We start from the raw sequence: 24,623 nt of genomic DNA on the forward strand, positions 1-24,623 counted from the left end.
GCCTTCCAGTGGGCAAACTCTCTGAGCCATGGCTCTGAAACTGGGAGCAGGAACGGTGGTCTGCTTCCTTTGGAGCGACTGCTTTAGGAGTAGGGTGCTGGGCGAGGGTGGACGGCCTCTGGTCTTCTCTGTTTGCCTCTCCCAGTGTGGAACCTGTCCTACTAGTGAGCTGGACTGAAAACAACTCAGGCCCCAGCGTTCTCAGTCTGCCTCACCTGAAGTAAAGCTCCACAGAGGACCCCCGACACACACATACACTTCTTGGCTGCACTCACCTGGAATTTAGCCGCTGCAAGAAACACCTGCAGAGTTAGTTCATATGATCTGCCCATGTGAGGAAAATACCATAGTTCTGGGAGCTGGGGGGAAGGAGCTCTGTGCTTTTGACTGTACCCATCTGGAATGGGGTCTCTGTCATGCTGCGCTGGGAGCAGAGAAAAAGGGAGTGGTTGTTTTTAAAAATAATTTTCACTAATTATACTTGTTTCACTGGAGATCAGGTCCACAGAGGTCCTCACTGCCATTCCAGAAGAGGAACTCCTAATGTTGTTTTATGTATCACTTAGACTTACTGGCCTGACAATATCAAAAGGTATCAAAAATCACAAATACTTTTTAGTAATTATTAAAAAGCAGCCTGAGACAGCCTTATGGGTGTGACTTCAGCCCTCTGTGGTGCTGTCATAGAGTAATGATCCAAAATGGCCATTAGAGCCTGTCCTCTTGGACTGATGTGGGGTTAATTACTAGGCCAGTGGTGGATGTAAGTCCAGAGACAGACAGACGTCTTGGTAGCTGCTGTGTGGATGGGTAATGCCCCAGAGCTTATGGTCACCGATGTCATGGCATTAAATAAACCCATCTGTCAGAAGCGTTGCCATCTGACAGAATAGGAGATTGGGGGGAAAATTGAGTTGCAGAAAGATAATGACTTTCTTTCCTACACCACTAAAACTATGGGCTAGGATTTTACATCAGTTGTAAAAGTATAGGCAACTCTTTTAATGAGTGTGGCTGAAGGGAGGGAGCCAAAGAGGGGAGGAAGGGAGAGATTTTTTTTTTTTTTTTCTAATAGCATGCTTAGGTGCTCATGGAAGAGATTCGGTTCCATGGGAAGACTAAGGATGCCAGGGAAAGCAGACAGTTGATGGTGTGAGATTCCTGAGACTGTACAGGAGACCAGTTTATTGGAACTGAAAAGCGGAGCCGAGAAGTGGTACACATCCACTTTCGTCTGTTAGGTTTGGTGGATAGAATATGAAGGGATATGTATCTGAAGGCTCTATTTTCTAGGAGCAAAAGTTATCATCTTCCAGAGTATAGGGTTGCACAAAAGCTTGAAGGGATATAGTTTGAAGGGTCATAAAGAGTGAGCAGAGCGGGTTGATGAGTGAAAAGGTTCAGACTGCCATGCAGGGTTGTAGGGCCGGCGAGGCTGTGGATTTTAGGTGCAGAGGATACTGATCAATCTGATTCTGTAAATTTCCTCCAACTGCCCTGGAGTAGGAATAGAGAAGACGAATGATTGGGGTCATTCAAGACTGGGATTATTCCAGAAAACAGCTGCTCAGAACCTCTTCATGTATTTAAAAAAAACATGCATCTTACATAGCTGTTCTCCAAATTTTAAAAAATCTTTGCTTTTGAATTTCATCTCTATCTTACCATCCCTTTGATAGTTGTTTTTATTTCCCCATCTCTTTTCCAGGGTTTTCATTGTCTTGAGAGAGCCGTGCAGTACAGTGGTTGAGAGGACTTTTGGCAGTAGTGTGCCAGGTTCAAATCTCAACGTTTAGCACTTACTAGCTGTCTTACCTTAGGCAAATCACTTAACAGCCATGTGCCTCGGTTTTCTCATCTGTAACATGCAGGGAGTGATCATAACAGCAGCCCCTTCACAGAGTTGCTCTGAGGATTTAATGAGCTAATGTACATACTGTATTGATATTACTCACTGCTGTCAATATTGCAACCCAAATGAAACCCTCAAACTGGAAACAGAATGAGATGTGAAAGAGGATATTCTGGCCTGTACACAGCATGTAATAAACCCCATATTTCTCAACTTTTCTTTCCCTATTTCCCCACAAAGGCACTATCATAGCACATTAACAGTAAGCATGAAGAAAGCTTTAAGTCTTAGCTTAATTTGTGGATCATTCTTTTTGCATCTTATTCGAGGTATTTCTACTGAACCATGAACCGGATAGAACACTGATCTGTATCCGTATATCATTTTGTCCCAAACTTATCTCCTTTCTTCCATAATCTCTTCTGAAAATGTCACAGTTTTTCTCCTTCACAAGCGAACTAGAGTCCTGGTTGTGGCTGATTTTTATAAAGCCCCAGGTCCTAAAGTTGGCTGTAAGACCTCCGCAGACAGGTACTGGTATTTCTCTCTTCTATTCACCTCTGCATCTAGGAAGTCGTCCTTATGGAAAGTAGGAAACAAAGATGGTGGTCTCTGTTGCTGATGATAATATGGCAACTCCTCATCTTCCGTTTCCCTACCCAGGGACTGTTGTGGGGGGCATGGAAGGTAAAGAAGGGAGCACCGGGCACGGGGACCAGACAGACTGCAATGCAAGCTCTAGTTCTACCACTGAATAGTAGCATAGCATTGGGTTTAAAAAACAGTTTACAGCATTGTGAACTGTTCAGTAGCTTATTAGCAACTTTCTCTCGCTGCTCCAATTCTTGCCAACTGTGACCATCAGCACCACTAACAGGATGGTCCCTTTCATAAGCCATTGCTTCCCTAACACTTCCTACTGCTGAAGAGGTAGGGTAGGGATTCCCTTTCTTCCTTCACGCCATCCTCTTGTCACTTACAATACCTTGGATTTTCCTTTCACTCACGGGCAGGTTTATTCCATGCCAGTTCAATTTCAACGCCTTCCTCCAATTCATGTCAGGCAGTATCTTATTTTACAACATGCTCATCTTCCCTTCACATCACTAACTCTCTTTCTGCCCTTTATTCACAATTGCCTGATTCCTATTCTATGATAACTTTCATAATTGAAAGATTTTATCATTTCTCTCTAAATCCCCCCAAATTCTTCCATTTTTTCATAGTACCAAAAAATAGACTTTTGCCTTTTATTTTTTTGCAGATATCTGTTCTAGGTTAGTCCAGCTGCATCATCTGCATGTTTTATGGTAGTAAGTGCTAGAGAGGTTATCTTATCTACTTTGTTCTACTTCAAGTAAAGTAAAATATGTACAAGTTATAAACTTCTGATTGTGATGATACCCCAAGAAGCAGAAAAAAAATATTTATCTCTGACACGAATCATGTATTTCTACATTTGATTACAAAATAATAACATGTACCCATCTGTCAAACAACAAATTAAATACTAATAAACATGTTGAGTCCTTTACAAGGAAAAAATGCTGGCTATTTCACAATCAAATCTTCATGCGACAGCTGATATCCTTTCATTCCTAACATAAAGTACTTACTCAATTAAGGCTGTGAAATAATTGAAGAAAAGAGGGTCAGGATGGAGGGAAAGAAAGAGGGAGAACAAATGACATTTAAAAAATTCTGGCCAGGTGCCGTGGCTCGTGTCTGCCTGTAATCCTAGCATAACTGCCTGTAATCCTCCCAATCCTCCACTTCTGGGAGGTGAAGGTGGGTGAATTGCTTGAGCTCACCAGTTTGAGACCAGCCTGAGCAAAAGTGAGACCCTCGTCTCTACTAAATATAGAAAAAATGAGGCAAGAGGATGGCTTGAGCCCGAGTTGGAGGTTTCTCTGAGCTATGTCACCGCACTCTACACAGGATGACAGCTTGAGACTCATGTCTAAAAAAAAACAGAATGCTTTTGTGTACCATGGTATTTCATGTGCCACATAGACAAATCCTGAATTGTGCTTCTGAATTACTGTAAAAAGCATCTTCATTCTTCACATTTCTGAAGATATTTTCAGTTTGCTTGAAGTACCTCTGTAAGTGTGTGCCTATGTTTTAATACCCTACTACATGTAATAGTCCCATACTTAATTCTTCCTTCCTAATAAAGACTGTTATTTAGACAAGTCCTGTTTATAAAGCAACCATCAGCTGTAATAAAAAATACCCAAACTTCCAAATGTATGATCCTCTTAGAAATCTCCATGTTTATTCCAAGAATATGGCCACTTCTCAAAATGTTTTTAGAACTCCTCTTTAGAATCATCTTCAGTTAGTTAAAAGCCATAACAGCAAAACCAATTTTGTTATTTTATGGAGCTGTTAATTTTTTAAACAATTTAAAAAGTGGCATTACTCACCTTATTCAATAAACTTGACTTCAAATTACATTTTGGCTGTATCTAAAAACCAAATTTACCTCAGAAAACAAAGATTTTCTACTGTAAATGTATTTTTAAAAATAGGAAAGCGTTTTGAGAGCACAATACAAAAATGATCAGAAACAAAAGTAGCAGGTTAGAGTAAGGGTAAAGCTCACTTTTCAAAGTTTTCCAAGGCAGATCATTTTGGGGTATGACAGAAATGGAAGGAACATTAAATTTTATGTATAATTTTTTAATACTTTTTAAAACAGAAACATTTCTTTTATGTTCATACTTCTATCTGCCCTTCACGTGGTTGTATTTTTATCTAGTAATGAACCACCTTTTCAAAATCCTAAAACGTTTGAAATGGGACAATTTCCCACAATGGTTATGGGGTGGGGTGGGGAGGTACACCAATGTGTGTAAAGATAAGAATTTTCCACTCCAAACCTAAGCACCCAAAGCATGTCAAGGGTGCAAGTTCTAGAAGCTGAAGTTCTGTTGAATGCTGGTGATTTAGAAGGGCTGTGAAGCAGTTCTGAGGGTCTCCGATCATTCCTGAAACTCTACGTATTTTAACAAATACTGGCTGCATTCAACGTTGTGTTTGTTTCACAGTGTGATCCTGCAACGTGAGCTAGTCAATAACTGAATATTATTTTTGTCATTTTTGGCACTTACAGTTCACAATGCTTGGTTGTGTGGTTTAAGATTGTTTTAATTTTTGCATTTTACATTCCTTTGGCACTTTTGAAGAATCGAACATTGTCTTTTTATGTTTGGGGGAAGTGGTGGCCCTCCCCCCGTCCATCTCTTTAGTTTCTAAATGTTTGGCTTTATGAAATCGCACGATTCTCCCAGGAATCCTGTTATCACTAAACGAAGCGAGTGGATATTCGCCTCCCGAGGCTGTCCGGCCTCAGACGCTGGTATCCCCAGCTTCAGATTTAGTCTGTTTGGCTGTCGGTGTCAGAGGCTCTGGGGGCCCCTCCCGAAAGAAAAGCCCGACTGGATTTTTGCGGGCCCACATGGCCATGTCCCCTCTTGCACCGCCGGCCACGATGGACGAGGACTTCCGGCTGGAGGCCCCCAGACGCTGGGCACAGCGGTTCCGGGGGCGACTGCGGCTCCTGGGGGGCAGCCCTGGGCCCTGGCTGGGCAGGACGGCGTCCACATTCCTAGTCCGGTAGCCCTCTTCGCGGTTGCGCCCCAGAAGCATCGAAATGTTGGGGTTTCGGATGGCATAGATGACAGGGTTGATGGCCCCGTTGGCCCAGGTCAGCCAGACAGCCACCACATTGAGGAGCGAGGGGCCCTGCGCGGCCTGGGCCTGGCGGGCGGCGGCCAGCAGCACCAGGCAGCAGTAGGGGCCCCAGCAGCAGACGACAAAGACGATCATGACCAGCACGGTGGTGGCCGTGCGCACCTCGCTGCAAAGGCGCAGCACGCGCGCGTAGGTGGCGACCGGCCGCACGCGCACGGCGGACAGGCGCACGGTCCTGCAGATGTGGTAGTGGCAGAAGCACATGAGCAGGAAGGGCAGCAGGTAGCAGGCCACCACCAGCCCCACGCTGTAGGCCGCGCCCAGCTGCGCGGGGTCCGGGGAGGTGCGGTAGAGGCATCCGTGAAAGCTCTGCGCCGCCGGGGGGTCCCGGGGCGCCCCCAGCAGCTCCCCGGGCAGCGAGAAGCCGAGCGCCGCCAGCCAGGCGCCCGCCAGCAGCTGCAGCGCGCGGCGGCGGCCGAGCTTCTCCCGCGGCGGCCGCACGATGGCGCAGTAGCGGTCCAGCGAGATGAGCGCGACGCTCAGCGACGACACGATGCCGCCGCAGGAGCTGAAGAAGCGGCCGACGGCGCAGAAGCCGCGCCAGGGCCCCGCGGCGGCGGCGGGCGGCGTGAAGAGGTCCAGGAAGGCGGCGGGCAGGCAGAGCAGCGCCGTGAGCAGGTCCGACAGGGATAGCGACAGGATGAAGGCGTTGGTGACGGTCCTCAGCGGCCGGTGCTTCACGATCACCCCCATCACGGCGCCGTTGCCCAGGCTAGACAGCAGGAAGATGAGGAGCAGAACCAGCGCCTGCGCCGCCACAGCCGTCCCGTGCGACAGCAGCGGCGCCGCCTCCGGGCCCAGCGGCGGCCTCCCCGCCGCCCCCGCCGCTCCCTGGGTCCGCGCCGCCCCCGCCGTCCCCGCCGCGCCGAGGCCGCCGCCGCCCGGAGCGCCAGCGCCGCCGCCTCCGCCCGCGCTGCTCCGGTTCCCCAGCGCCACGGCCGCCGCGGTCGCCACGGTGCTGAAAGAGAGCGCGGCCGCCGTCGCCGTGCAGGCAGCCCCGCCAGGCGCGCCGGCCGCGGAGGGGGCTCCGGGGAGCGGGCTGCCCGCCGAGCCCATGCTCGCTGCTGGGCGCGCCGGCGGCCGCGCCTGCTCCTCCATGGGGCCCCGCGACGGCCGCGGGTCTGCTCATCCCGCCCCGGGAGGCGGCTGCTCGGCCTCGGGGTGGCCGCTGCGGGGAGCCGGGCTCGGCCGGAGGGTGGCGGTCGGCCGGGCCCCAAGGAGCCTTTGACGCGGGTTTCAGGCGTTGCCGAGGGAACCGCGTGTTTACGCGGCGGCGCGGGGCGGGACGCCGGCCGTGGCCCCCGCGACAGCCCGCGGGACCCCGCCTTTGCCCGAGTCGCCCGGCCCGGGTGGCCTTCGGAGCGAGCCGGGCGCCCCCCTCAGGGACCCGGGCGGATAGAGCGCGGCGGGCCAACCACCACCGCCGGCCAACCGAGATTCGTTCTCGCTCCTCGTGACTGTGCGACAGTCCCCTTTGTTGGGGTCGCTTCGCTTCCCGTGGGTGTTTTGACAGAGCCGGGTAGGAAAGGAATCTAAAACCTAAAGTGAATAACCACCGGTGTCCTGAGATCTTAAACTTGAGGGGCATAATGATTTAAGCCAGTCGTTCTCACACGTGAGTGTGCAGCTGAATCACCTAGAGGACATGTTAGAACACAAGTGATAGGGCCTCAACCCCAGAATTTCAGATGACAGAGGTCTGGGCACCGCCCACAAATCTGTATTTCTAATGAGCGCGCCCGTCTGAGGACCAGCTTTGAGGACTAGTGATGCGGTGAGCTTGTTAAAAATGCAGATTCGTCGACTAACTCCCAGAATTTCTGAGCACGGGCTCATGAATTCAGACTCCGTAGCCCTTTCTGATACAGGTGCTCTGAGGAGCTAGGATATGGATCTGGGAGGTGGGAGAGGTCACCTTGTTCTCATGAGCCCAGACCTCAGGAGACTGCAGAGGAAGGACAGGTTCCTCGCCCTGCTGGCAGCCTTCATCTGCTCTCAGGAAGAAAGAGGTTTGGAGTCTAAAGTGCTGCCGCCCGGCTGTCCTCCCGGATGCAGCTCTAGGCTGGGAGACGGAGGAACACTAAACATATGCTTGCCCAGGCAAGCTACATCTCAAGCGTCTGGGCATTGCCTCTACTGGGTTCCAGGCCTTGCTGAGGGAACCGCGGAGGGAATGCGGATAAACCCTCATGCTAACCCTAGGGTCTTTTCTAAGCCGCGTCAGTGTGGGTCCTGGACCAGCAGCATTAACATTTCCTGAGAAAGATGCAAGTTCTCAGGCCCTGCCCAAGTCTACTGAGCCACTTGTGTTTTAACAAGCTCTCCAGGTGATTCTGATGTAAAGTCAAATTTGAGAAATACCATTCTAAAGAATTGACTAGTATACCTGCAGGTCTTATGATCAATGATATTAGTACTTGGAGTGCTTATTCACTGAGGAAAAAAATATCCTACTGGAAATTTACAGCATAAATAGAAGATCATTTAAGGTAATAAGCCAAGAGCAGGTTCTCAGCTTCAGCATTACTGACATTTGGGGTTGGAGATACTCTGTTGCAGGGACCACCCTGTGCCTTGTAGCATCCCTGGCCTCTGCCCACAAGATGTCAGCAGCACCTCTCCCAATTTTGACAACTAACAATATTTCTAGACTTTGCCAAATGTCTCTTTGGGGACATCCAAACCTAACTGAGACAGAGATTCTGTAGTTTTGTCAATCAAGATAAAAATTTCATTACCGTAGATTAAATTATTTAAGCAAACAGTCTTCTAAGATCGGGCATAGTTTTAGGAAGCAACAAACAAGATGAGGATCCTAGTCCACAGAAGCTTACTGTCTTAGTCATACACAAATATGTTACAGTGTGATAAATGTTGTTTTAAAAAATATGTGAATGGAGGGCGGCGCCTGTGGCTCAGCGGGTAGGGCGCCGGTCCCATATGCCGGAGGTGGCGGGTTCAAACCCAGCCCTGGCCAAATTAAAAAAAAAAAAAAATATGTGAATGGAATTCTGTGGAGGTGACTAACTCTTCCTAGGGTAGCTGATGAAGACATCCCACAAGAGATGACACAGCACTCTCCAAAAAAAGAAGGAAGAAAAACATCTGATGCGTGTGCAAAGTCTGGAGTTTAGCACTGAAGCTGGCAGCATTAAGGTAAGTCCCTGGGCCGGGGGGTGGGGGGTAGGGAGGGAATGACGCCCTTCCCTGGCTGAAGCCCCCTTCCCCCGGGCATTGGGTGGTGTTCCTGTCAGTTGCTCAGGACTTTTATTTTCCACTTGTAGCTCATAGCCGTGGTCTATAATTACATGTCCCCCACTGTAGATTACGAGAGGACCCAAACCTTGTCTGTTTGGCTTTTCATTAGATCCCTGGCACTTAGCACTCTAGCAAACTGCCAGACATAAAAAAATATATATTTTTTGAGTGACTATAAGAGAAGAATCTGAAATCTGGGAGACCAGTTAACAAAAGGCATTGAAAAAGCCTGGGTGAGAAATGAGTCTGAGATGGGCAGGGAAGGAGAGACTTGAGGAGCAGTGCACACATTAGGGCCCTTTGGGCACAACAACTCTGAGGATGCTTTTTGCATAAGCAAAATAGGGGATTACTGGAGGGATAAGGGAAGTTCAGATTACAAAAAGATAGTAGAACAGCTGACCCCTGAAAGATTGACAGGGCAATCTTTCAGGAGAAAGAACAGAAACAGAGCTCTTGAGGGTGCCATCAGAATAAATCAGCTTCGACCATTTTTCAGCTCTTAGGAGGTTGGACAATTAAGTTGGAAATCTCATCCTAAAAAAAGTGCTGCATACTGCATTGCTGAATATCACTAAGGTCACCTTCAAAGTCCTCCCCTTGGGCAGCTAGGCACCAACACCAGCACCTAGTCCACCGTTCAGAGCAGTTCTGGAACTCTGTCTGGAATGGCATCAAAGCTGTCATCATATGAAGTCTGACCATTAAGTTCATGAACTCATTTTAGTAAAAGTGCTCTCAAGAGTGGACTATGCGCTGGTGTCAGTGCACAGCTTCCCAAGGGGAGGACTTCAGAGGTGACCATAGTCATATTCAGCAATGAGGTAGGTAGCACTTTTTCTAAGATGAGTTCACGAACTTATTTGTCCAACCTTGTATGTCACTTCTCAAGATCTCCAGTCTGGGGGAGAAGGTCTGATAGGTTTAGGGATTTCCTGGCAGTCCCAGCAAGACTACATTCAGGGGATGGATAGTTTTCCAAAGGACAAGGAGAGTGTTAGGTGAATAAGAAGGGGGAAGGCGTGATGGCCAGTCAAATCCACAAGATCCACCACAGGAGCATCAACAGAGGTCAAAGGGCGTGAACAGGAACTAAGGGCCAACCCCATGCATGGTGGATCATGGTGCCCTTACTTAAGTTGAGGAGATGGGAAGAGGGGCACACTCTGGGTAGGCTGAGTCTGGTTTGTTCTCTAGTGAATCTGTAGTATGGCTCTTAGGTTTAGAGATTTGGATGTGGTCAGCCTCTCCACAGGAGAGAAAAATGAATGGGACAACTTAGGGACTTGGAGTGAGAAAAGAAAGAAAAGAACATGAGTGGAATCCTAGGGAGCAGTAAAAACTAAGAAGCAGATAAAGGGAGCAAAGCTTAGGCAGCCAAGTGGTGCCATTACGAGGCATATTGGCCTATTGAGAAATCAGCTGTTCTGTTTTTGTTTTGAGAAAAGAAGGGAAGGTGATTTTCCCAGCCTCTTCTGAGGAAAGTAGCTGTTGCTACTGTGGTCAGCACCATCCTTTATCTCTAGGTGGGTGGCTCAGAGGATTATCAGTATTTCAGAGCTTAAAAGAGAAATTGTCAGATAGGGGAGAATCTCCTACAAAACCTGGGCCCACACAGGTAATTAAAATGGGTTGGTCAGACAGTTTTGCTACTTCAAGTGCAGTGTGCCAGCCAGCCGTGTGAGCGGCACCTGGGAGCTTGTCAGAAACACTCCACTGTGTGCCTGATGAATGAGAATCTTCCTGTTAAGATCCCCAGGTGATTCACACAGACAAGGAGTATGAGGAACATTGTCCTAAGGAGGGATAGTATGGAAACTGAGTTTTGAGGGTTGGAGAGAAGGGTGCTCTAACTCAACAAGTCTGGAGGACTTGAAGCAAGGAGCTTCAAGTTTAGGGGGAAGAGGAGATGGTGCTGGACCCTTACAATTGAGCACCTGGTGGCACTGCTGGAGACTGGACACTAACCTTGAGAGCCTCACTGAGTGGGTGAGCTCAGCCCCAAGATATGGAGGTCCCTGCTCTAAAGCGGACCACACCTGCCTGCAAGGAGGAAGCTGCAGTGGCCACCATGGTCTTCATAAACCATCAGAATTGGCACATAGGTCAAGCACAGATTCTAACAAGTAGGGAGGTAGAAACATAGCAAATGGAATAGCAAATGGAAGAAGACAGAACGTACCCAATGAGCAGAGAGTAAGGAATCTGGAAATTCAAAGACCAAGGGAAGGAGTTAGGGGTGACGGCTGGCCAAAGAGGGAAGGAAGGACAAGGGATTCTTTTTCATTTTCTTTGCAATGAGCACATTTAAATAGGGGAAGGGAGCAGTGAGTGGAAGGAGTCAGGAGATACCTGAAAGAGGCTAACTGGTGAGGTGGGAAGGGACATGATGAGACTGTACGACTGGCTAGACTTGTGCAAGTGACAGGAGGAGCTCATTTCCCTAGTGTTTTTGAGGGATCCAGAGCAAAGGAATGATTTCTACTGTACGGGCTCAGTGCTGGGCTGGATTAGAATTTAGGAAAATCTGGGTAATATCTATTTTTTAATGTTTAAGAAATACATTTTTATTTAAGTATTATATCCTAGGACAAAATCTGGCCATCCTTAGAATTGGAGGAAGTGTAGTAGGGAAATACTAGGCTTATCATCAGAACTCCTGGATCTGCGCCTCTGACGTCACCTTAAACAAGCTGCATCCTCCTGATGTGTATAAATGGAATAGAAACAGTGGCTCACCACGGGAGGCCTCGGGGGCAGAAGGCTCTGCCCTGGTGCAACTGATAAGGGGGAATGCTGCCTGTAGAGAATCGTAAAACCCTAATAAAAATGAATAAAAATCAGCAGCATCATTGTTATTATTACCACCAGGTGCTGACTATTCGAAGCAACGTCAGTGAGGGAGAACACTCCCTGTCCCTGGTGCCACGGAATAATGTGCATTTTAGAGTGCAGGTATGTAAGTGGCACGTTATGAAATGTGCACCTTTTTTTCCCTCCAAATTAATGTGTAAGATTTGGAGATAAAATAGTAATTCTTTTTCTTTTTTAAAAACACTATAGAAAATATGCAGAAAACTGGTCATAATGAGTTAGTGTCATTTTTTTGGAAGTAATTTCCTTTATTACAGAATCACATAGAGAATGAGTGAAAATGTTAATTGTTTTTGTGTAACAGGGAAATCAAAGGCATTAACTCTATAGCTATCTTTTTGGTCAGGTAATTAAATCACAGGCCTATAACCGGGTCTATGCAGACTTGCTATGTCACAAAACCCGTTAAAATCAAATTCTGTATGCTCAGAAATAAAACACTATTACCTACATCACAAAAATCTACTGAATTCTCTGAGAACATTACATTTGAAAAGAGAGAATGTTTTAAAACTTCAATTTGTGATGACTGCTAATGGTCGAATATTATTTGAAAAAGGTTCATAAGGCCAGCCTCAGTGGCTCACGCCCCTACTGTCAGTACTTTGGGAGGCCAACGCACAAAGATTGCTTAAGACCAGAAGTTTGAGACCAGCCTGGGCAACAAAGCAATAACCTCTCTCTATAAAAAATAAAGAAATCAGACAGGCATGGTATCACATCCTGTCGTCCTAGTTGCTCAGGAAGCTGAGGCAGGAGGATCACTAGAGCCAGGAGTTAGAGGCTGTAGGGACCTATAACTGCACCACTGCATTCTAACCCGGGCAAAAAAGCTAGATCCTCTCTCTTACACACACACAAAGGCTTATAGTTCAGTATTAACTGGCAAGAATGCCAATAGTCAAGATTTCTAGCACATAGTTGATAGAGTATGAGACTATTCCATTGTAAGGTTTCAGGATTAATTTCTATCTGTGTCTTAATAATGCCATAAGCAATACCTTTTATAAAAGCTTTAATAACCCTGCAACACAAGTCTGACTAGCCACTTGCCACAGTTCCATGCCGTAAGTGTAGGAGCTGAACCCGCAGCACAAGGAACTTCCATCTCTGCAGCGACTGTAACAACACCTCGGTGAAGCAGCTGCAGGATCCTGCTCTGGCTAGCTATGCCTGATGTTGAGAACCTTGTAATAATCCATCTCTTTTACATGCTGCTTACAAGACCAAGAACTTGTAAGGTCCATTGTTGTGAGGGCTACAATTCCAGATGTTATTGAAAGCCTTTAAAACAAAATGTCATGGCAATTACTACAGCATGAATATGAAAAGTAACTAAGGTTTTAATTTTACCTGATGTGTTAATCACTAGAAAAGATTCTGAATTTGTGGCATTTTGTATCCTAGAGATTAACATTTAGAAATATGGTGTACAGTGACTTTATGTTTAGCCACAGTGTATATTTTAGAAAGAATGGAAATTAGCATATATGTCTAATTTAGATACTGATTTTCACATAATTTAGAGAAAGTGTCAATTACAGATAAGCATTACTTTAAAATGGAAGTCTTGAAAGTCACGGCAGAAGTCACTGGAGCAGAAACCCATCCTTCAGTGGGTCATCACCTTCTACCGTAAAGCTCGCTGTGCCCGTGTAATGTGCTTGTCCTGACACTTCCACTATGACAGCTGGAAAATCACCACATTTTGCTTCCTGAAAAAAACATGAATGGAATATGCTATCAAAATACTGCGCTTATGTTGTATCTGGCCTAAAAGTTGTCCTCTTGGTTTTTATCATGTTAAAGAAAACCCCAGGGCAATCCTGTGGGAAAGGGAAGGCTTTTAAGGACAGTGACATGATCAGACAATGTGTTTTGGATACTTTAAGCTGTTAAGTGAGGGACAAACTGGAGAGGAAAGAACCCAGAAATGCAGACATCGATTAAGAGATAGCCTCAAGTCCCTGAATCCATAGTCACTAGTGTAGGTCTGGTGAAGATGGAGAACACAATACAGAAAGACTTGGGAGGCAGAGCTGACAGGCCTGTTGGCCCAATGTATGTGGGATCTGAGGAGTAGGAATAAGTTAAATGTGACCAGTTTCTAGGTTGGAAGTGATGCAGTGATACCATTAACCATGATGGGGAATGAGGAGGAGAAACACATTTTAGGAAGGAAGAGTTTTTTAACAAGGCAAGTTTGAGATACCTGTGGGACAATCATTTAGAGATGAGTACAGTGAACAGCTGGGATTAAGAGTGATAGAGTCACGCCAGGTGCAGTGGCTCACACCTGTAACTCTAGCACTTGGGTAGGCCAAGCTGGGAGGATAGCTTAAGGCCAGGAGTTTGAGACCAGAGCAAGAGCAAGTCCCCCATGTCTACTAAAAAGTAGAAAAACGAGCCATGTGTGGTGGTGGTGTGCCTGTAGTTCCAGCTACTTGGTTAGCAGAGTCTGGAGGATTGATTGAGCCCAGGAGTTAGAGGCTGTAATGAGCTATAATGATGCCACTGTACTATAGCCTGGGCAACAGAGTAAGACCCTGTCCCCTTCCTCCCAAAAGTAGTAAATTAAAAAGGAAGTACAGGGTAGGTGTGGTAGAGATGAAGGTTTGGTAGTCATCAGCAGCAGATGGTTGAGAATGGAAGCCTAGGAAGTGAATGAAACTGCCCAGTGAGGTCAAACTGGATGGGAGGAGAAGGAAGACAGAATGAAATGATGGGGATGCCTAAATGGAAGGACAGGGAAAGGAAGCCAGGGCAGGACAAGAGACAGAGCAGGTACATGAGATGGCCTAGAAGGGCCCAGGTGAGAGGGAGAGAGCGTGGTGCAAGTGACACTCTCTGACAACATGATAAACAACTGTAAAGTAAATAACTTCAAATCTTTTTTTTTTTTTTTTTTTTAAGAGACAGGGTCTCACTATGTTGCCCAGGCTTGAGTGCAGTGGCTATTCACAGGCGCAATCCCACTACTGATCAGCACGGCAGCTTTCTGACCTAGGCCAGTTCACCCCTCCTTAGGCAACCTGGTGGCCCCCCTGCTTGTGGGAGGTCACCATATTGATGCCGAACTTATTGCAGACATCTGATGGGCATAGCGCACTACAGCCCAAAACTCCTGGACTCAAGCGATCCTCCTGTCTCAGCCTCCTGAGTAGCTGGGACTACAGGCACACACGCCACCGTACCCAGCTATAACTGCAGCATAACTTCTTTTCATTTAATTTCTTAAACAAGAATGCTTGAAGCTAAAGGTAAAATGTCACATATTAAATTAGGGTATAACATAACCTGCTTTAACAAAATGCCCATAGAACTTCTGCTTTGCCAGCAGCGATCTAACACAGTGCTTAGCAGCACAAGGTCTGCTCCGAGAGGCCACATTCACAGCCTAGTCCCCATGCTCATTAACTAACCTCTGCCAAATTACCTAACTTCTCTGATTTTCTGATTTCCCATTTTATCACCTGTTAAAAGGGGATATTAACAGCACAGTGCCAACCTCTTAGGATTCTCATGAAGAGTAAATGAGATGGTGTGCATAAAGTACTTAGTTTGGAGACTGACTCACAGTTATTATTTTTATGTATAATCTCAGATTCTAAAGAAAAGGTGCTACAAATTTTTGCATATAGAAGTTTGCTATACTATGAGATCACTATATAATATAGGAATTCCCTAACTTAAAGAAAAGTCAATATTCAGAAAAATCAAACCTCAAAAATACCGGCCAGGCACAGTGGCTCATGCCTGTAATCCCAGCACTCTGTGAGGCTGAGGCAGGTGGACTGAGCTCAGTAGTTCAAGACCAGCCTGAGAAAGAGCGAGACCCTGTCTCTACTAAAAATAGAAAAATTAGCTGGGCATTGTGGTGCCTGTAGTCCCAGCTACTGGGAAGACTGAGACAAGAGAATCAATTGAGCCCAAGAGTTGGAGGTTGCTGTCAGCTATGATCCCAGGGCACTCTACCCAGGGTGACAGTGAGACTCTCAAAAAAACAGAAAAAACCCAGCTATGTTTAGATAGATTGTAAGGACTCCTTCTGAGTAGATTCATTTACTAAATGCAGATAAATCATGTTACAGTAGGTTTTATTTACTATAACACAATGAGTAGATTCAGCAATTAGCTTTTAGCACATTTAAAACTTGGTTCCATTTCATAAATTCTACTTTCCACAACTTTTCAGGGTTTTACTTCCTATATCATACAACATGAAACACTACTAAGAAATAAAACAAAAAAACAAACAAAAAACCCCTAATCCTAATTTAGTGGTTCTCAAATCTTTGGTTTCAGAAGATTTTGAAAGATTTGAGGTTTGAAGATCTCAAAGAGTTCTCGTTTGTGTATGTTAGTTATATCAGTATTTGCTATGTTGGGAATTACAGATATTTGCTCATTATTTCATTTAAAACAATAAACCCATTACATATTAAAGTATAAATAACACATTTCTGTGAAAATAGCTATTTGCCAAAACAAAGAAAAAAAATTTTGCAAGCCTCTTTCATGTCAGGCTTAACAGAAGACAGCTAGGTTCTGACATGTGCCTCTGCATTCAGCCTCAGAAGGACTCCACTGTACAGTCTGGAGAGAATGAGAATGAAAAACAAATCATGTCTTAGTATTATTATGAACACAGTTTTGACCTTATGGACCCATGGAAAAGACCTTGGGGCTTTCTTGGGTCCCGAGACCAAACTTTGAAAACCAATGTACTAGTTAAAAAAAAAGTTTTTACAGGCCTGCTTTAAAATTTTCTTCTGAGAGCTAAGTGAGGAAACTTAATTGAACCCCTCTCTCAGGGCCCACCAGTGCCATGAGGAGCACATTTACAGGTAAGAAGCTAAGGCTGCCACTCACCCTCACAGCTTTTCCTGTGAACACGGAGCCAGTCGTGCTGCTTTTAAAGGCTCTGGTCTGGTTCAGCTGTAGAAGCCCTTTATGATACTGTAAGGCAATTCGGGCGGTCACTCCTGAGCCGGTTGGACTTCTGTCAACCTGTTTCAGAACAGAGGAAGATAAGAATGTTCACAGTGCTGTGGCTTATATTCTGGGTTGTGTGCCTAAAAATTAGTTTTCATACCTGTTCATCTGCAAACACACAGATGTTAGTGGTCGGTTCCTCACTATAAGCATCTTTTCCATCTGTTATTATGGTTCCATACAGAAAGGCAAGGTCTTCACTGTCAGGATGATTAATTGTAAACTGCAAATAACAATTATCAGCCACATGGAAAAGAAATATTTTGATTCAAATTTATCTTCATAAATAAGGCAATGTACATCTTAAATGTAACTTTTCAACTTTTATCATTTTTGAAATACCTTTTAGGGCAAGGAACTGAATGCTAGAAATTCTGTCTTTGTTTAGATGAATGGACAGTTTTATTGGCACTCATGAGTCTTACCCCACTTTGTGGATGCTGTCCTGTGAACAGACTCTGCTGAAGGAACAGTCCTACTTTATACACACCTCACCCCTGGAGCACACACACTCTGAGGCATGACTGTGGCTGCTCCAGCAGGATGAGCTAAGACAATCCTGTTCTCATTCCCAGGAGCTGGATAATGTGGAAGAATCAGGCAGTCAGCGCCCAAAGGTGAACTTTAATACTGGTGATAGAGACAAGGACCGTGAGAGGGCGTGAGCAAGCACATATTCTAAGCAAATAAGAGAGCTGGATGCAAAGATTTACTGTAGAGGATGAAGTCTGCGATTCCAAGAGAAGCAGCAGATTCACACAAACAGGCAGGCCCCGGCCAGGAGCTGAGTCGCTCAGCGGTGCGTTCAGGCCCCTGCGCGCAGTGCCTCCTGTTCTTCCTGGAAGGCACAGCTGTTTAACCCTCCCTGGGCCCTGTGATGCCTGGCTGTGTGACACAGATTACTACACTTTTACTTTCCTGTGTATCTGGACAGTTAGTACGTCCCACTTGTCAATTAAATCAACTAAATAGAGACTTAAGTTCTCAAAATCCAAAGAGTCCATCTAAGCTGAGGTAGAGGCCTGCAAATTTTATTTTTTACTTTTGCAGGACACAACTACAATAGGGACTTTATTTAACAAATGCAAACATTGTAACCTAATTGTTTGTTCCCTCATATTAATCTGAAATTAAAAAAGAAAGAGACCGGCAGATGGGGTCTTTGCTTTTCCTCTCTTACACTCCACCCCCACCATTTGGACATGGCATGACACTATTCATGCCTGTGCTCACTCCCTCCCACAGAGCAGGGTCCTTGGAGGTGGGATATGTTCTTTCTTTGAGTCTTGGACATTTGATATAATGACTGACATGCAATGCACTTTTGTTAAATGTCTGTTAAAGGAATGAATGGATGGAGATGGATTTATATTGTATCAACTTTAGCTCCCTGTCCCCAGAAGGCCTTTCCTTAAACCCCATTCAGCTGTATGAACAGTCAGCGTTCACAGAGCAGTTGTGCTGCCTGGTACATCAATAATACAATGTGTCCTCATACTTTTCTCAGAAGCCCTCTTCCCTCAAAGTCCACCCACTGTCACTTTGTTGAAAAGTTCACAATTACTCTTTTTATTAAGAAAACCATGACTTTTTCTTTTGAGTTCATTAAAAATCAGGTGAAATTATTTTGTGCCCAATTAAATAACTCAAACTATTTTCTGTTTGTGGAAGAGAAAACTGATGTAAATCCACAGCTTCAGATGTTACTGTGGTAACAGAATTCCACATACTGGAAAAATAATTCAGAATTCTAGCATTTAGTTATACTTACCACTACTAATAATTAAGTTCTCACACACTAAACATTCAAATACTATACTTGTGTTTTATTTATAGGTCCCAATTTCAAGGTGGAATGGCAGACTAAACTGATTTTATCAGAATAGCTTTCCTAAGCTAAAACTAGAGTTATTTGAACAATATAGGAAAAAAATTGCTAATTAGGAATTAATGTTCTCTCTGAATAACAGAAAGTCTTATAAGACTTAATGACATCTATTTTGTAAGCTTTATTTTATGTTCATTATTTTCAAGTTTTACAGAATGACCACATATCGCAAAGCACATGCATTTTAAATTAGTGGAATAACATACATTTAAACAACCACAAACTACATTAGTATAGATGAATCAAAATTAATAATTATAATCTATTGAATATTTATTATAGAGCAGATACTATTCTAAGTCTTTTACATGTATTGACTTGTTTCATTCTTACAACCCTACGAAAGGGGTATTTCATAATTTCCATTTTACAGATACGAGGTTACCTAAAGTTATAAACATTACAAGTGGCAAAGACAGAACTCACAGGTAGTTTTGCTCTAAAACCTAAGATTTTTAACCAGTACTCTATTCTTAGTACTGCTAATAATTTTAAAGTTAGATATTAGATATTTAATTTTATTTATAGACATGATAATTTCTATTTTTTTTTAATTTATAGTTGGGGATTCATTGAGGGTACAAGAAACCAGTTACACTGATTGCATTTGTTAGGTAAAGCCCCTCTTACAATCGTGTCGTGCCCCCAAAAGGTGTGGCACACACCAAGACCCCACTCCCCTCTCTCCTTCCCTCTCTCTGCTCTTCCTTTCCCCACCCCTCCCTCCTTCTTTCTCTCTCTGGTAATTTCTATTTTGTCCATGCCACAGAGGAGAACATTTGTTATAAAGGCAATAATTGCACGAACCTGAGCTTTCACTGCTTTTGTCACTGCACTTGCTGCATTCACAAGGTCCTTTGTCTTTGCAAAACAAACATCGAGTCCTAGCTTCTCAGCACTAACAAATGCATAAAATGCTCCACCATATGCAATGTCTACGACCACCTGCCCATGTCCGGGAACATCCACGGTGATATCTGAAAGAGATGTGTTTAGAAATAAGATGTGTTTGTTAATAAATATTTTAGCAACAGATTTCACAGCAATTTTAAATGTATTTATTTCTAGCAAAGGGGGGTGTGTGTTCTTTCTTAAACAGGAATGAAGCAAAAAAATCAGTTTATAAAATGAGTAAGCATTAGGTGAATAACAGCCGGGTGCAGCTTCTATTTTTAACTGGTGTTTATGTCATTTATAACACTGAATGGCACATTCCCCAAGTCATCCACATCCTACTCTGAGGATATTTTTCTAGGCAACACCACAGAGGCCAAGGGAGGGCAACTCCCAGGACATCCCTGTGAACACTCTGAAGGAAAACAGTGAGTTTAAAATAGTCAGGATCTTGGATCCTATTCACAATTTCTTTTTTCTAGCTGTAATGTCAAAACCAAAATTAAAAAAAGATTTTTCTATATAAATTATATATACTTAATTAACTGCACGGTTTCATCTCATTAAAGCATCCTACAGGCGAATGCTCAGAATAAAGCCTTGTAAAATCACAAACCTCCACAGTATCGTTTAGCATATTTGAGCATCTGAAGTCCCCGTTCACCTCAAGGTCAGTTGTCTGAAATTCAGAATCATTATTTCCAAGGAAATCCAACTGGGTGATATTTGGGGTGATGTTGGGGGGCATTAAAACTGCTTTATGTTTTACCCTTTCTCAAGTTTTCCTCTCTTCCTCCTCCTGGTTCACGCTGGCTTGGTGATCACTACCTCCTGGGCAAACATCTGATGGAGGCAAAGCAGGTCTTTCTGTTTTTGTTTTATGGAAATCTAAGCCCTTGTAGGAAAGACAGTTGTTAGCAAAGGAGTATCCTGAAGGGAGAACTATTTCTCCTAGAGATACAGAGACATTTCCTCCGGGATGGCAAGAGAGGAGTCTGAAGGTTCCGAGTGCAGAGGACCTGTGTTGATTTCCCCACAGCACCACGGGAGGTGCCGCAGGGGCAGCCAACACAGGGAAGGGGGAGGCAGGGGCAGGGGCAGAGGGCCGGGGCTACATGGAGTAGGGCAGGCAAGGTTCTGCATTGCTGGGTTAATGTGCAAGCCGAAGATAGAAGGGCCCTCCTCTCCAAGGTCTTGACAGTTTTAAGAAACTTTTGTTCATACATATCAAGAAAGAGGACAGAACACTCGAGAAAGGACGAGGCAAGTCAACCAACAGAACAGAGTGGGGTCCCCATTTCAGTAATCTAGTTATAAAGAAAATGTTCCTGTATTCCTGAGTTTTCACACTGAGGCATAACAAGATGCCAGTGTGCTCTAAGTTACAGACTAGTCCACAGAAGCCCTTTAAACACGTGATGTAGCAAACCAGAGCCAAGTTACAACTGCATTAAACATGCCTTAACAGCAAACCTGAACCAAAAATATCTTTTATCTTGATGCTGGTGCAACAGGGAAAGCAGGTTAAATGAAGAAGCAGAGGAACTAAGGGACTGGCAGAACATGGACAGCTAAGGTGACTGCAGGTGTGAAGAATGGCACCTGTCTGGAGACACGGGTGGCAAGCCTGTGGCTCAATCTGTCTACCTCTTCTCTTAATTGTACAACTGAATGGGCTACTGGCCACCAGTCCTGGGGCCAGGGAAGAATGTGGAAGCTGGCTCAAGAGAAGTGAGCATACAATCATTCCCCTGGTCCACCCTTTCTAGAATTGGGGGTGGGCAGTTGGGTAGAGGGCGATACCTCTTCCTTGCTGAGTTTCAGATTCCTTTTCTTTAAAATTGTCAAACATATGTATCTTCAACTTACTTCTTCAAGTTCAAAGTTACTTCTGTCCATTAATTATCTGTGACTTTTTTAATCATGAAATTATTATAATATTAAAAATTAAGATTTTTGTTTCACACATGAGTACATCCTATGTGCCTGGCAGGCACTTCATACACACCAGCCCCTTAATCGCTAGAGCTCTGAGAGGCCGATACTGTATTATTTGCACCTCACATTTCCTAGAATTATACACCAAGTAAGTAGCAGAGCTTGGAGTTAAACCCAGGACCAAGGGACTCCAAAGCCCAAACACTTCCTACTAAAACATACAACTGCTACCCAGAATTCAATCTACAGTCTAAGGTTTTTCCTTTTCTTCCATACATGCGTATTACTGAAATTTCCATTTGATTTACTTTGCTCAGTATTTAGTGGGCACCTACCATATGCCAATTCCTATGAGATATAAGGATAAACAAAACAGTCTTTGTCCTTCTTGGATTTAGTGAGACCAGAATGATAAACTTTAAACTATGCTGCAAGTGTGAATGAGGTGTAATAGGCTAAGTAGAAAATTAAAACACATCTCCTTATATTGCAAAAATGTTAAGGATGAAGGCTGGGCACGGTAGCTCATGACTGTAATCCTAGCACTCTGGGAGCCTGAGGTGGTACATCACCTGAGCTCACAGGTTCAAGACCAGCCTGAGCAAGTGCAAGACCCCATCTCTAAAAAATAGCCCAGCAGTGGGGGCATCTATAGTCCCAGCTACTCAGGAGGCTGAGACAAGAGAATGGTTTGAGCCCAAAAGTTTGAGGTTGCTGTGAGCTGTGAGGTCACAGCACTCTACCGAGGGCAATGGATGAGAGGGAAGTTCTATCACATCCTGTGGTTTTAGTGCCTTCTTGTGTAAAACTACTATTTCCCCTAAAAGGGCTGTCTTGAGAATTCCAGGTGTAAATGTGTGGGGAATGCCTGGCACCGACTAGGGACAGAGTAAATGTTAATATTAAGGCAAAAAGTTTAATTTCCAATGGGAATAGGGTTCTCAAGAGAATCAGATATTTACAGCTATCAATCAGCATAATTGTCTCCAAATGTCATTATTTAGTTACTCCCCCAACAAATATTAATTGGCTACCTACTGTTCTGAGCACTTGGAATACAATGGACGAATGAGAGTTTCCATCTCAGTATGGAGCAGAGGAGATGAACTCAGCAACCCTCTGTGGTGGGAACTATGGTCTTCATTTTACCCACTGTGATCACAGGAGGAGCAGAGAAGTGATCTTGAACAAGATCAGTCTGCCCTTCACGCAATTTTCAAAGTAGAGAACATAGGATTTCATTTTCTAAATGACTCAAAGTGACCATTAATGCCCTCTACTTATTATGCTGTCACACAGTGATACTGCCAGGAACTGCTGTGCTTGAGGGGTTGGCTGCCCCTGCTCTAACTAACCCAGGAATATGATGTCGCATAAATTTTGTCTTCTTTAAATGCCCTTCCAATCCAAGTGTGACCATTGTCTCCTAAAGGGGAAAGTCACATCAGCTTCTCCAGAGGCATTCTAACTCAACTTATGTGTTTCAGCTGCCTGGAGTTCTCTAAGAGTGACAGTGTTTGTTCAAGCACTGTTCATTTCTAATCAGGCTAATTTGCAGCCCAGTTCCTCAGGGAGGATAAAGGTCAAACTTTCCAAGAGACTGATTTGCATGGCTCAAAGATGTTGAAGAAAAGAGGTGATACAACCCTCTTCCTGGATTAACCAGATTATTTCCCAGCTCACTTCCAGCCACAACTGCTCAAGTATCTTCACTAATAGAATTTAGGGCCTTGGAAAGAATACTGAGATAAGACCAAATGCCAGCTTGCCATCCCATGAGGGCTCTCCCTCTTGCAGGGGTTATGGTTATAGAGATGCCCTGCTAGACATGGATCTGTACTAGGGAGCCCAGCAAAACCTTTTAAGCTTCTTTATGCCTAGAAACCCTAACTTGCAATCCTATACATCCTGCTCTTTCCATCTCGAAGTACGTACTTTAAGTATCTTGCATACTCTCATTTAATCCTAATTTAAAAAACCCCTATGAGATGAACAAAGGAACACAGGCACAGAAAGATTAAGTCATTTGCCTAAGGTTTGACGCTTTCAGGGGCTGTCAGTATTAGTACTCGGGCAATATCTGTACCTGTTCTTAAAGAATAAAAGCAGCAACATATGTATCTTCAAAACTTATAAATTGATTAGTTCACTCGTTCAGTTCTTCCCCACAGAAGTGGGGAAGGTGAAGGGAACAGGACAGTGCTTAGTAACTTATTAGGGTTAATGAAGTGTCTACCAAGCACAGGCGAGGCAGGCTGGAATCCTGGTAACTGGCCGTTCTTGCTCTTTCCCTGACGCTGGCATACCTTGCTTTATCAACTGTGAATTTTCCAGGAATGCCTAGTTAGGTGCAGAAGGAGGCGCTCAGTAAGGGCAACAGGAATTCTTCACTCAAGGCTCTCCCGAGATCCCAGGCGGACAGTTCTGCGGATAATTGAACTGCATGCCCCAAGCAAGGCTAACGTGCAGACGCACGTCCGCGGCGATTTAGGATTATGCGGGGTGGGTTAGGGGCGCCGTGCGGGTGCCAGCGCAGAGGGCAGGTTAATGCAGCGAGTCACATCCCGGTTACCTGCGGCCAGCACGAAGGCCGGGACGCTGTGGAAGCGCACGGGGCCACGGCTGCGGCCGCCCTCACACTCGGCGAAGGCGGCCACCAGCCCGCAGGGGCAGTGGATGTTGACGCGCGCCTCGCGGGCGCCCTCTGCGGGCGCGGGCACCAGGCCGAAGTCCAGGGCGAAGCGGCCCAGCGCCAGCACTGCGTGGCCGCACATGGAGCTGTAGCCCTCATTGTGCAGGAACAGGACGCCCAGGTGCGCGTCTGGCAGCTCGCTGGGCACCAGGACGGCCCCATACATGTCCCGGTGCCCGCGGGGCTCGAACATGAGCCGCCGCCGCACGTAGTCCAGGTGCTGGCGCATGTAGCGCCGCTTGGCCAGCAAGGTGGCCCCGAGCACCTCCGGACACCCCCCCAGCACGATGCGCAGGGGCTCGCCGCCGGTGTGCATGTCCACCACCGAGAGCGCCGGCGTCCCCGGGTCACGCGGGGGTAGCCGCGGCACGGCCAGCGCGCGCTCCATGGTCTCAATCCGAGGACCCCGTCGCCGTCCCACACCCGCCGCCTCAGGCGCGGGGCCCGCCCATGTTACGTCAGAGGACGGGCGC

The 24,623-nt window shown here is 45.4% G+C and overlaps 2 protein-coding genes across 4 annotated transcripts; both read right to left on the reverse strand.

Annotated features, from left to right (window-relative positions):
- Window positions 1-3,449: 3,449 nt before the first annotated feature.
- GPR135 (G protein-coupled receptor 135) lies at window positions 3,450-6,811 on the reverse strand. The gene has a single exon (XM_053601874.1). It carries the CDS (start codon window positions 6,707-6,709, stop codon window positions 5,207-5,209), a length of 1,503 nt encoding a protein of 500 aa, XP_053457849.1. The 5' UTR covers window positions 6,710-6,811; the 3' UTR covers window positions 3,450-5,206.
- Window positions 6,812-12,741: 5,930 nt separating this feature from the next.
- L3HYPDH (trans-L-3-hydroxyproline dehydratase) lies at window positions 12,742-24,593 on the reverse strand. 3 transcript variants are annotated; one of them, XM_053601876.1, is made up of 6 exons: window positions 24,031-24,593; window positions 19,434-19,603; window positions 16,839-16,961; window positions 16,616-16,753; window positions 13,299-13,458; window positions 12,742-13,027 (listed from the first exon to the last, which is right to left on the reverse strand). In XM_053601876.1, exons 1-5 carry the CDS (start codon window positions 24,536-24,538, stop codon window positions 13,333-13,335), a joined length of 1,065 nt encoding a protein of 354 aa, XP_053457851.1. In that variant the 5' UTR covers window positions 24,539-24,593; the 3' UTR covers window positions 12,742-13,027; window positions 13,299-13,332. The 3 variants fall into 3 exon arrangements, with proteins under 3 accessions (XP_053457851.1, XP_053457850.1, XP_053457852.1); XM_053601875.1 differs by lacking the exon at window positions 12,742-13,027 and having other exon boundaries at window positions 13,231-13,458; XM_053601877.1 differs by lacking the exon at window positions 12,742-13,027 and having other exon boundaries at window positions 13,408-16,339.
- Between the last annotated feature and the right edge of the window lie 30 nt (window positions 24,594-24,623).

The sequence above is a fragment of the Nycticebus coucang genome, chromosome 9 (genome assembly GCF_027406575.1).
Source record: "Nycticebus coucang isolate mNycCou1 chromosome 9, mNycCou1.pri, whole genome shotgun sequence".
NCBI lineage: Eukaryota > Metazoa > Chordata > Mammalia > Primates > Lorisidae > Nycticebus > Nycticebus coucang.